The following is a 12,741-nucleotide window of genomic DNA, read 5'->3' on the forward strand; positions in this document are numbered from 1 at the left end:
GTGTGAGCGGCTCCGTTATCTCATTCCTTTCACTAGCTACAGTTCTGTCGGGCGCCAAAAAACGACCAGGCTATGATTTCACCCAGCGTAGCATACCGATGTACACACGGTGACTCAACTGTGCATAGACTGTAGTGTATGAACATAAGAATGGCCTAGGCTACGAGTCTAACCTTTGTCACCGGTTCTTCAGCAGTACTCGGCAGTACTGTATTTGTCTATATTCCCGTCTTGTGTGTTGTCTCTGTATTGGTCATGTCTAAGTATTAGTTGTATGTTCTGGTGCTGATGGGTGACGTCATAAAGTCCACGTAGTCATGTACATGTGTGTGTTCTGATCCTCATTCCACCAGAGTGATTTACATGTACATGTAGGTGTCCCGGTCAGTAAAGTGAAGAAACTTCCAGGCTGGATGTACCGTATTATCTCTAATATAAGCACAGTCTCCAATAATAGCACGTCTCCTATAATAGAACACCTTGGGGCGGCATTCAAAAAATAAAGTGCTCAGTCTCCATTATAAGCACACTGTGTACATTCATTATCTGTACCGGCGAAAAAACCCTAAAATGTGTGTGTCTGACATGAATTTGGCATGGCAGCATGCGTCTGAAATGAGGTTGAAATAATAATGGAACAGTCTCCAATAAAGGAACGTCTCCATTAATAGCACGGGGCGGAGGTACATTGAAAAAATAAAGGACCGTGCTTATACTAGAGATAATACGGTATGTGTGCTAGGTACTTGACTACTAGCAGTACTAGTGCATGGATCATTTCTGACGACATTTCCCATGTACAGTCTACTTCGCGTATAACGACACTCGGCGGGGCATCAGAAAAGTGTCCTTATTCGCGAAGTGCCGTTATACCCGAAGTCTCATTAAATGTATTACAGTTGGATGGTACTTTGCTCTGGGCATGGACATTCTGTCGTTATATCCGCTGTCGTTATTAGCCAAGTTGACCGTACAGTTGCGCTCACTGAAATCCGACCCAATGTGCAAAGCTGGCACCCTGGACCAGTTCCAATTACATCACTGTACTTGTACATGTGTACGTCTAGCTGCATCCGCACCACTTTCAGGGCCAGGTCAAGGGCAGTGCAAGTAGAGGACGTCACATGTGCACTTTAGGTCGGATTTCATCGAGCATAGCTGTAGCATTGCTGCAGAACTGTGTCTTCTCTTGAGCTGTTTCTGGCTGAACGGAATGACGCAAAGTGACTGAAGCAGCCCACAGCAGAGTTGAGTCTGGTTCGTACTTCATTTCGTGCATGGGAAATTCGTTGCATCGCAAAAATGTTGGCCTGATCTCAACTGGTGTGGCCCATCGTACGACCGTCGCTCGATGTGTGAAATGAAGTATCAACCAGCTTTCTGAAGAAGGCAGCATATTGACAATGCGTCGCATGTCGCTGGCTCACTCACTGTACACCCTTGTTCTTGTTTGATAAGACTCTAGCTGCATGCTCTCTGCTACTCTGTGTACTGTAGCACCATGCATTGCTGCATTCCAGGAATTAGTCACGGATGATGTGATGTAACGTGCTACGGTGTCTGTTAGTTGTTGTTCAGTGCTGTCTCTCTGCTGATGGCTTAGGCCAAGTAAAATAAAATCCCAGTTTATCGTCCTTTTTTTCACAAAAATCGGGGAGGGAGGGCGGATTTTATTTTTATTTTTTATTTTTTGATGTGCTACAGACTAGTATAGTTCTTGGTAAACAATGACACATCATGTGCAACAATCTGCAACAGAATAGTGGTAGTGTATGGAATACACAATGCTATAACAGTTATATGTACATAAACAATTACATGCAAAATCTTTGGATCGACAGATTGTCACTCCACTCATAAGACACAAACCCCAATACTGTTTGGTTCACACAGACCACCAGATTTGCAGCAAAACAAACGGCATGTCGCTTCTCAACAAAGTCGCAACTACGGAAAGAACGGAAAACTGTCGAGGTCTCGACAGGATGAAGACGGACTTTCGGCAGAAAGACGAAGCTGTGTTTTCAAGCCTTAGCCGACGTAAAAAATCAAGCTTTTTGGCAAAATTCTAGATTTAAAAAATAAAAATAAATTCCGGGCGGCCTCGAAAAATGGGGCGGGCGGGGACGATAAACTAGGATTTTTTTACTTGGCCTTAGTCCGGCAGACTGCATGCACATCTGCCGCTTAGGCCCTCTTAAGACTAGGACCTGGTACAAAACAGCCTATAAGTCACATTTACATAGAAGTTTCCAGGACAACAACAAGAATCTGGCGGGAAGCCTAAAAAGCTGCCCAATCCTTTCAGGCTGGGTGCCAACCCTTGTACAAGGCAACTTTCCTGCATTTATCGTACTTTCACCAGGCAGTTGTTCGAACTTTGTACCCGGGTACGACTGTCCGCTGCTTTCACACATCCCAGGCCCCTTGCGCAATTTCGTAGGGTCAAAGGTTGCCTGTATATTGCATGTAAAATGTGTAGTCTGAAAGCAGGCATGGAAAAATGTTGCCTTTTAGGTTTTATGTGATTTTGTACTGGATTTTCTATGTACGTAGTCTGATGAGGGCCTTACACAGCACCAGCTTGTCTTTGTAAAGGCGTAGTGGACTAGCTTTGTATGCAGTGTGGTGCATGCTGGACCTCTGCAACATGACCAAAGCCACTGAGCTATGATGTAGCTGTCATCCCAGCAGAGACCATTCAACAGTTTCTTCAGATTTAGAAACTGGGGCTTCCTGTATTAGTTCTCTTACATATTCACGGCGGGTCGCTTATGTACAACGGCAAAGGAGAGGGTAATACCATAATTATTCCCGGAGCTATGCAAAAGACGTTACTTGAGTAGCGTCTGGCACTAGCCAGGGTCCACACAGCTTTAATTTCGTGTGTGTGACCGGCGCCACTGTCCCGTACCGTACTATCAAAGACAGCTGGCCACCATATTCGAGTTGGGCTTTCAACTGCAAGATCATAACGTGAAGCAACTTGGAAGAATGTGTGTGTATCGTGGGTGGAGGGGGGGGGGGGGGAGTATCATTAGAATTTGATACTGCTTCTGGTACGTTTCATACATGCTCGGTATCAGATGGATAAAGAAGAGAAGCAGAGTCCGAGGAATTGCCAGACATAAGCTTTGCATGGTTCTGCCCTGTTTCTGAGCATTATCCACCAAGGCCTCCAAGTGCATGTTGTAGCCCTGGCACAGTGCAAGACAACGCACATGGCCACCTACATGGGTTAGTGTCTAATTCTTGCCGGAATGGCTGGTGCAGCCACTGCTGACGGCACATTTGTAATTGTCTGGGCTGAAGTCGGGGGTTTGCCCTGTGCATTGCAATTTGCATGGCAAGACGATTTTGGAAAATGGAAAAATATGGGTAACGGTTTCCCCTGCCTGCCCCCCCCCCCCCCCCCTGGAATTTTTGACCTGGCTAGAAGTGGAGCCAACCCTAAAGAGTACACACCGGTACCCAGGGGCGTAGCTGGTTCCCCTTTGGGGGGGGGGGGGGTGCACGGCCGCATACTAGTGCATGTTGAACCCAGGTCGAAATTGTTAGGGGTGCACATGCCCCATGCGGGCTACATGCCTGGCTACCCCCCCCCCCCCCCCTTGAGTGAGCAACTGCATGCGTGCATAACGGTGATGTGTGCCCGCCTCACCGTTCACCAATACAGTGTACTGTGTACTGGCAATAGTCAAGTCCACACACAGTACTGTACATAGTTTACCTTTGCTCAAGTCACGTTCTTAGTCTGCTTCATCTCCTCCCTAGCTGTGCACTCCCACACTGTTCTTGAGACTTCCTACATAAATATTATAGCAATGTATTCCCGCGCCGCAGGAGATTTCCCGCGGATAAGCATCCATTAGTTTGCTTTTGGAGAATCCCGAACCACTTGGTGCAGTATGCATGGCCGGGCCAAGACCAGGGAGCAACAGCATACGGCATTTTACTTCTCCCCTGGTCAAGATGGTACCCGGGCACGTAATGGGTGCAACAGGCACAAGGAAACCCTGGACCTGCACGCTGCATGCCTACTGTACAAGATAGTACAACTAATAATTTGCTAGTCTCAGAAAGATGAAAATACTACAGTTGCAGGAGTTTCCAAGTTCTCAAAACACCTTCTTAGTACAATGTACATGTACATGACATGCATATCAACAGCCGCTTTGCACGACGCAATGTTTGGATTTGGCTGTGTATCTCTTTATTTGCTAAATCCTATATATAGGATTTTGGTCATATTTTTCAACTCAAAATGGGTGTGGCATGAGAATAGCAAAAAGTATGTGACCAATTTTTCCTTGCTAGGTCTAAGTAGATATCGAGAGTTGAATAAGATATTTTTTCAAACACTAACATCTCAGGCTCATCTCCTTGCCCAATATTACTAAGGCCTGTGCCCTATTTTTCGAATCCTATAATAATATAGGATTTGAGATTTTATTGGACCTTGTTTTATCCTTAAAACTGGTAGTTTCATGACGGCATGTGCGAGATGTCGTCATGAAACCACCCCGTGCCACACCTGCAATGTTCTTCTGCACATTCACTGCTTCAGTCCTTTCCATGACAGCAGCTGAACAATTATGCTCAAATCAATTATTGCTAAAAAAGGGTATTCATCAGAAATATTATCGCCGTATGAATCTAAAATGTAAACATTCATGCCTCAAACATATTTACAACTTCCATGAAAACCATTATGTCGTTATTATCGGTCGTGATGACCAATAGCAACGGCATAAAAGGCACACATTTTCAAATCCTATATATAGGATTTTCGGCCAGCAAATAGGGCTTGAAAGTGATGACGTCAAAACGGCCAGGGAGTAGTAAGTTGACATCAGATTTCTATTTTTGGATCCACTGAGGTGTGACTTTGCTATTGCCGGTGCATAGCAACCCACTCATGTCGCATGCAGGTGTGACTTTTATTTCGCCACCAGTTGTAACCCCGCCTCCAGTAGCCAAATCAGTCAGTTTCACTGGTTACATCACCTTGCTGTGAGTAAGACCAAGAGTACATAATGTACTCTTGGTAAAACGGTTTGAAATGTGCTTGGATCCATACAAAAACTGGATCCAAGTGGATCCAGTTTTTGAATTTTTGAAATTGTTGCTATGCTGTGACGTAGCACTTTCAAGCCCTATTAAGAGATACAGCAAGTTACGAGTACAAGCTGCAAGAACAGTGCACAGGGAAGTAGGTGGAATAAGGTAGTGCATCACAACCACTATTGATGAATACTCTTGATAGTATTGTAGTTGCGGGGCGTTACCTCTGACATCAATCTGTGAATTCAACTCCGTGCAAATGCATGTCCTGCATTTCCGCAAAATTCACACATGCTTGTATATCTTTCAATTACTTCCAAGACAGTGTCATGCCAGCCAGGCAGGCGAGGAGACGTTAAGTGGAAATATCACTGCAGTCCTTTGGTCATTTTGAGTGTAAGCAGTGAGAGGTCATATGCCATATCTCTGGTCTTTCCCCATCGAAACGTATGTGATTCAGAGTTACAGACATTTCAAAGTGCCAGGCAGTGCAAGGCAGTGCCCGGCCCCAAATTGCGAGGGTAAAAGGAGGTACGAGTGTACTCTGCAAACGGGAATGGGGGGGGGGGGGGAGGGTACTTCCGCAGTCCGGGGACTAGACACGAACATGGAGGCCGCAAACAGTAGGTGATCCAGCACACTCGTACCAGTCTGGCAGACCACAAGACAAACCGCATTCAGAGTAATAATGACAATGGAAACCCAACATTTAAAAACAGGTAATTGGTTGAAAAAGACCACACGAAGGGAGACAATTAATATCTCTGTCAACTGCCACACCAGAGTCCTAAACACTGTCAACAACTTGACATAAAGTCAACTGCCATCTGAGCAGAATCTTGAGACAGAGAGTAGCCAATGCAGAAATTTCGTACTTGGAAGCACTTTACGTAACAAGAAAGCAAGCAGCAGCACTCGGCCCTTGAAAATTCTGCGTCCACACTTTGAATGAAGTAAGAGAGAGAAAGAGAGAAAGAGAGAGAGAGAGAGAGAGAGAGAAGAGAGAGAGAGAGAGAGAGAGAGAGAGAGAGAGAGAGAGAGAGAGAGAGAGAGAGAGAGAGAGAGAGAGAGAGAGAGAGAGAGAGGAGAGACTAGCGACAACGCGGCCGTGGAAGAAGAGATGGAGACGGGAGGTGTTGGTTTACACGCCTCTTCTCCAAAGCAAGGCGTTTGAGCCGGTCTAGGCGCTGTCGTGCAGCTTGTAGAACTTTGTCAAAACTGTCTGTTGTACCGGGAACATCACACAGCTCTTGCCTGTACGCACAACACCATCACCAAGAACACAACACACACACACACACACAAAGAAGATGTGCATTACGAACAAGCACACAAATGCATGCAAACAAGCACACAACGTGGAGGTCACAAACGCAAAGCTTGGACTTCACGGAGAAATTCAACCTACCTAGTAAAATGCAGGAAGTGAGGCGAACACACGGAACTGAAAATGTTCTTTGAGCATTTTTGTCACTTCCATTAGTACAACGCCTCTCACACCCATACATACGCACACACCCCAGTGTCTGGAGATAATGTGGATTTTGTAGAGGAAAAAACACACGCACACACAGGCACGCACACACACACACACACACACACACACCTTGGACCTTGGACGCGCTGCCATATTCTGGCTATGCGGACCCCATGGGGGGTTGAGCAGGTTCGGAACAGTAGGGGCGATGACGGGATAGGTCCTGTGGTCTACTGAAACGCCGACCGCAATTGCAAACGATGCAGAAGGAGCTACGGTCTGTGTTGGTTGCTCTGGCCGAGCCACGGCTGCACTTGTCACGTTTCATGCCTTGGCGCGATAGCACACAGCGGTTGCAGCGGGCGCAGTGGAAGCTGCAGCGTTCGCAGGACATATTGTTTGTAACCGGTGACTCAAGTGTGTCAGAAGATGCCTCTGCTGGTGATGTTGCTGGCGAGCACTTGTGTCGGGCAAATCCACCCTTGCTCCGGAACCATCTGTCGCACTGATCGCAGTGACAGCTTCCTGGCTGTTGGCTTACGGGTAGGGCACGCGTAGCTGTACACTTGTGTCGCTTCCTGTCACTTACACGACTGAAGGAGCGGTGACAAGTTTGGCACACAACCGGTGATGGTCGAGGTCTGTTCTGCTTGTCTGGCAGACAACGGTAAGCCTGGCGCCATTTGGAGCGAGAAGAGGTGGCCACTTCATACCAGTCGTCAAGTGGTTTGACGTCACTCCGAACACAGTCTCGCCACCTTTTCCGCGGACCATGGGCAGGTCTCTTGTTTGGAAACGAACTGAACAGTAGAGCCTTCGGGATGCGCTCATCCTCCATCCTTGCCACATGACCAAGCCACTCAAGGCGACGTCTGCTGAGACGACACTCCATGTCCAAGTTATCTCCCCAGCGCTCCAGAACTTCAACATTAGTTATCCTGTCATTCCATACATCTTGACGACTGATGCCCAGAATGGTGCGGACACAACGGAGATGAAAGACAGACAACGCATGAACATCAGCCTGTAGCGGTACCCAGCATTCGGACCCATAGAGCAGAGTCGACAGCACACAAGCAGTGTACACTGACCGTTTGATGGATATTGTCAGTGTTACATCGTGGAATATCGATTTCTTCAGAGCGCCAAACGCTTTGGCAGCTTGTGCAATCCGGGATGTGACATCATCATGACATCGGCCGTTGCTGTGTATGTTGGATCCAAGGTAACGAAAAGACGACACATGGGCAATCTCCATAGTTCGAATCGCGAGCGGCTCTAGATCGTCGTTAGAGATGTTGGGGCCAGAGACCATGAACTTGGTTTTGGTGGCACTGACGGTGAGGCCAAAATCGCTGCATACATCCACAAATACCTCCAAGGCTGAAACTGCGGCCTGGCGTGTCGCGGCCACAAGAGCGGAATCATCAGCAAACTGACACTCTGTCAGCTCCAGGGATCTATCACGGCGGCTACGGTGGTGGAGTAGCTTCCCATCTGGCTCGAAGAAGACCTTTGCGCCTACACCAGGGATAGGCTGCACGTGCTGGCGCCAACAATGCATCACTGCCCACACACACACACACACACACATCTTTTGACGTCCATCGCCGGAGGCGATGATAGCAATGCTACGGCAGAAGCCATAGCAACTTGTGCTGGGATTGCACCATTCAACAGCTTGCAAGGCTGAAGAATTGACCGTCACTATTCAGCCTGGTCTACACCATACAGCTATTTGAAGTGACTTTTTCTGGCCAGTGAATCCCTATTTTTGGTCTTTTCATTTTTTTCCCCGCACACACATCACACCACATACTCCGGCATGCACTGGCTGTTGGTAACCACCCAGGAGAATGAAAGAAAAGTCAGGAAGAGTCTGAGAAAGAAAAGAAAGACGGGTGTGACCATAATCGTCGGGAATCGAACCCGGAACCTATCGATTGAAAAGTCGCTGCACATACCACACACACACACACACACACACACACACACACACACACACACACACACACACACACACACACACACACACACACACACACACACACACACACACACACACACACACACACACACACACACACACACACACACACACACACACACACACACACACACACACACACACACACACACACACACACACACACACACACACACACACACACACACACACACACACACACACACACACACACACACACACACACACACACACACACACACACACACACACACACACACACACACACACACACACACACACACACACACACACACACACACACACACACACACACACACACACACACACACACACACACACACACACACACACACACACACACACACACACACACACACACACACACACACACACACACACACACACACACACACACAAACACACACAAACACAAGTAGACATGGATGGCAAATACTGCATACCGTCCTTTCTCGGAGTACTCCAACCACGTAGACAGAGTCTCAATCTTCTCCTCTAAAGTGTCCAGTGAGTCTTCAGCAGCCGTGTCATAACTGTGACACACACACACACACACACACACACACACACACATACAGACATGACAGACATGACAGACAGCCACACCATACAGACAGCACATCATATCATCAGGACATGCACACACATAGGAAAAAATACAGCACATGACATCATGACATGCACGATACACCATACATTAGGCTTTTCCACATTGTTCGGAAAAAATTGGAAAGTCGTGGAGGAAAACTCGAATTTTTCCGGGATTGATGTTTTTCTCAAAAACGGATAGATTCAAACTTGTGAACAAAATCTAAAAAGATTTAAAACATAACCCAATGTGCGAAAATCATTCACACGTTGCCATGGCAACAGAATGATGTGGTATTCTTCAAATTTCTTTATCTTGAAAGTTGAATGCCCCGTCACTTCGGGAAGCAGTTGCTGGTAGTAGCAGTGAGGATTCCGGTACTGACCATGAGAGCTCTACTTGCACACGCTCAATTTTGGATCGTTGGCAGCCAACATGTCAGTGATCTGATTCCAATGATCGGAGATAAGGAAGTGGCTGAGGTGAAGGCCTTCTTGACGGACAGAAAGCACATGCATATTTCCATAGTGTTTGATGAGACTACGCATGTTTGCAAGGCAATGGCTATCATTGACCGGTGTATTCAGGGCCGTCACACACGCTATGACCAGTAGGAACATGGCCATGCCATTTTTTCCGTCCAGAGGATGGTCCGCCCAGAGCCTGTAGAGCGCTAAAACACTTTTGATCTCCTTGAAGCTTGCTGCGGAGACCATGAAGGGGGAACAGATTGCTCATGGACTTCTCCACACCCTCGCAGTACCATTCCAGATCGACTTTGCCGTATCTTGTTGCTATTATGCACGATAGGACTAAGCTTCTGTAAAAGATGTAGCAGTGAGTACTTCAGTCAAGCCGCTTTATCCCCAGCTGCTGGCACTTTCCTTTTTAAAGACCATGTGCATACTGGAAAGCTAGACTGTCCACCTGCTCATCGTGTAATACATTTTTTTTACTAGGTTTTGCCGGATACCGCCAGCCATGCATCGACCAGGCGCCAGGCGCGAACTGATGGTGGTGGAGGTGGTGAGAAGGAGAGCTCTGTGCCAGAACTTTGCAGCCTAGAGAGCGTGTGTGGGCAGGCGTGTGTTTACCGCCATATTGCCAGGTGTGTCTTTACCACCACATTATCAACCATAGGTTCACATTCCCAGCTATAAAATAATAAAGAAAGACAATGGTACTACATGTACTGTATGATAATACAATAGCTGAGTCCAAGAACTCTTCCATCTATTACATCACTCATTGAGAGTCACACAAACTCTTCGGACAGTGGAGCACGCTACTTCATTATGTTGAGTCCCACAAATTATGATTGCCTTTCAGTCGAAGCGGGAGGATTTTTTCCAGCCGTGCTGCGACCCACAATGAATTGGGAGCTTGTGGACTGGCACGAGGAATGTGGATGTGGCGAATGGGATTTCGGCCTTTGGCCTCTGGTCGGTGGATCTGATCTATCCTCCCCTACCGTTTAGGAGCCGCATCTGACGCCTTATCAAGGGGTGGTGGCGTCCCACGGAATCGGAAAGGCGGTTCTTGACCCGCCCTGCACGCGAACCTGTGTCATTTTTTCTCAGTGTGATATGAACTATTGCTTGGCCGCAGGACGTGCCTGCTGTTCTTGGCTGCTCTAATTTCTTGTAGCTGTGATACCTGCTCCGTGTTTTAAAACGCATAAGCCTTCATGTTGATCTAAGGACTGATCTACGCGTACACGTGGCTATTTTGTAGTCTGGCTTACGCTTTGTCTCTTTCTTCTCATGTAACTACATGTACTTGAAGTAGTATGAGCGATTTGGAACATTCAGTTATTGAATTGTACTAATAACATAATGGTTGTCTCTTTCAAACATTCCGCAATGGAAACATGGCTTGCACTCGCATACTACAAGAGTGTTTCAAACATTGCGCAATGGAAACATGGCTTGCACTCGCATACTACAAGCGTATTTCAAACATTGCGCAATGGAAACATGGCTTGCACTCGCATACTACAAGAGAGTTTCAAACATTGCGCAATGGAAACATGGCTTGCACTCGCATACTACAAGAGAGTTTCAAACATTGCGCAATGGAAACATGGCTTGCACTCGCATACTACAGGAGTGTTTCAAACATTGCGCAATGGAAACATGGCTTGCACTCGCATACTACATGAGCATCAGGTGTGCAGGTACACACCGACATGTCTTGCCAGCACAGCTAGCACAGCTACATGTACAATGTACTCAGGAAGTATTTCGCTCCTGCTCTTGTAGTAGGTGAGCACTCCCATGTGGGGTAGTGCCTTTGCTGTTTGCGGTATGCAGGGCTCACTGATTCGTCAGTTTGAGCACTCTGGCAAGGTGCGTTTGGGCCTGGTTTAAATCTGGCTTTGGAAAATTTATTTTTCATCGCTATCAGGCTCGGGCTCATTTTCTGTGCTGCGCTGATGAGTCCGCAAAGGACGAAACAGTTCTGTCCGCAGATTGAGTAGATAGATAGATAGATAGATAGATAGAGACACACACACACACACACACACACAGAACATAGACCTACATAATACTTTGGCTGCCACGACGCTGGTTAGAATGACTAGCTGCCACAGTGGCTTGGCTACGAGCAGGTGCAGGGCTGTTTTCAAACTCTTCACCTAAACACAGAGAACAGATACAATGATCAACACAGAGAATAGATACAATGATTACACATCCACTAACTGAAAGCAAAGACCTTTTAAGAGAGACCCAACGTGAGAAAGGGAGGGAGAGAGAGAGAGAGAGAGAGAGAGAGAGAGAGAGAGAGAGAGAGAGAGAGAGAGAGAGAGAGAGAGAGAGAGAGAGAGAGAGAGAGTACTGTGACACAGTTGGGAAACAAAGAGATGGAGAATGTGTGATAGGGAGAGAGGGAGTAAGTTATACGCGACACAAACAAAAATAAACAACAATGAAAAGGCGACGAGGAGACAACAACTTTATTAATGCGATTAATAGTATAAGTGAAGCGGACATTACAAAATGATGAATGAGAATACATGTATCTAAAATGGTTGTTCCTAATCGATTTTCTTGAGACTATCATCAGGGAAAATCGTCTCACAATAGAGGCTATACGGAGAAACAAACTACTTATAGGTTATCGGATAGTGGGAAGTATACAAGGTAAGGTGTGAAAAAAACTAAAGTGGGAGAGAAGACGAAAGAAATTAGACAACAAAGAGATACAGTATGCATATTTTAGCGTTTCTTACCATCTAGTGGCTCAAGAGGTGGAGGTACGTCGTCGTCATCTTCCACTGTTGCCACCGCTGCTAGTTCACCAGCGTTTCCTCTGTTACTGCTCACCGAAGAACTGACATTTTGCCTGTTCCGGTGCACAGCATCAGCACCACCAGCACTAGCACTAGCAGTGGATCGAGAACCATGGGATGAGGTAGATGCTGTGGCTAACACACGCTGCTGCCCTGATCCAGCAGACGAGGCAGTGGTGGTGCTCGCAGGAATAACGGTCTTCAGCACTTGCTTGTTGAGACTCCCTCCCGTCTTGGTGGTCAGTGTAACAGCAACCTTCTCCCTCTAAACATCAGGAAAAGACAGAAGAGAACAAAGTGGCACATTT

At 46.9% G+C, this 12,741-nt stretch overlaps 1 protein-coding gene across 1 annotated transcript in view; it reads right to left on the reverse strand.

Annotated features, from left to right (window-relative positions):
- Positions 1-5,740: 5,740 nt before the first annotated feature.
- The window catches only part of LOC135825045 (uncharacterized), a 10,945-nt gene continuing 3,944 nt past the window's right edge, over positions 5,741-12,741 (reverse strand). The window contains exons 2-5 of the mRNA XM_065337779.1: positions 12,374-12,698; positions 11,683-11,776; positions 8,993-9,082; positions 5,741-6,318 (exon numbers count right to left, since the gene is read on the reverse strand). Of these exons, the coding sequence (XP_065193851.1) occupies positions 6,156-6,318; positions 8,993-9,082; positions 11,683-11,776; positions 12,374-12,698 (672 nt within the window). The 3' untranslated portion in view covers positions 5,741-6,155. The remainder of the gene's footprint in view (positions 6,319-8,992; positions 9,083-11,682; positions 11,777-12,373; positions 12,699-12,741) is intronic.

The sequence above is a fragment of the Sycon ciliatum genome, chromosome 9, assembly GCF_964019385.1.
Source record: "Sycon ciliatum chromosome 9, ocSycCili1.1, whole genome shotgun sequence".
Classification (NCBI taxonomy): Eukaryota; Metazoa; Porifera; class Calcarea; order Leucosolenida; family Sycettidae; genus Sycon; species Sycon ciliatum.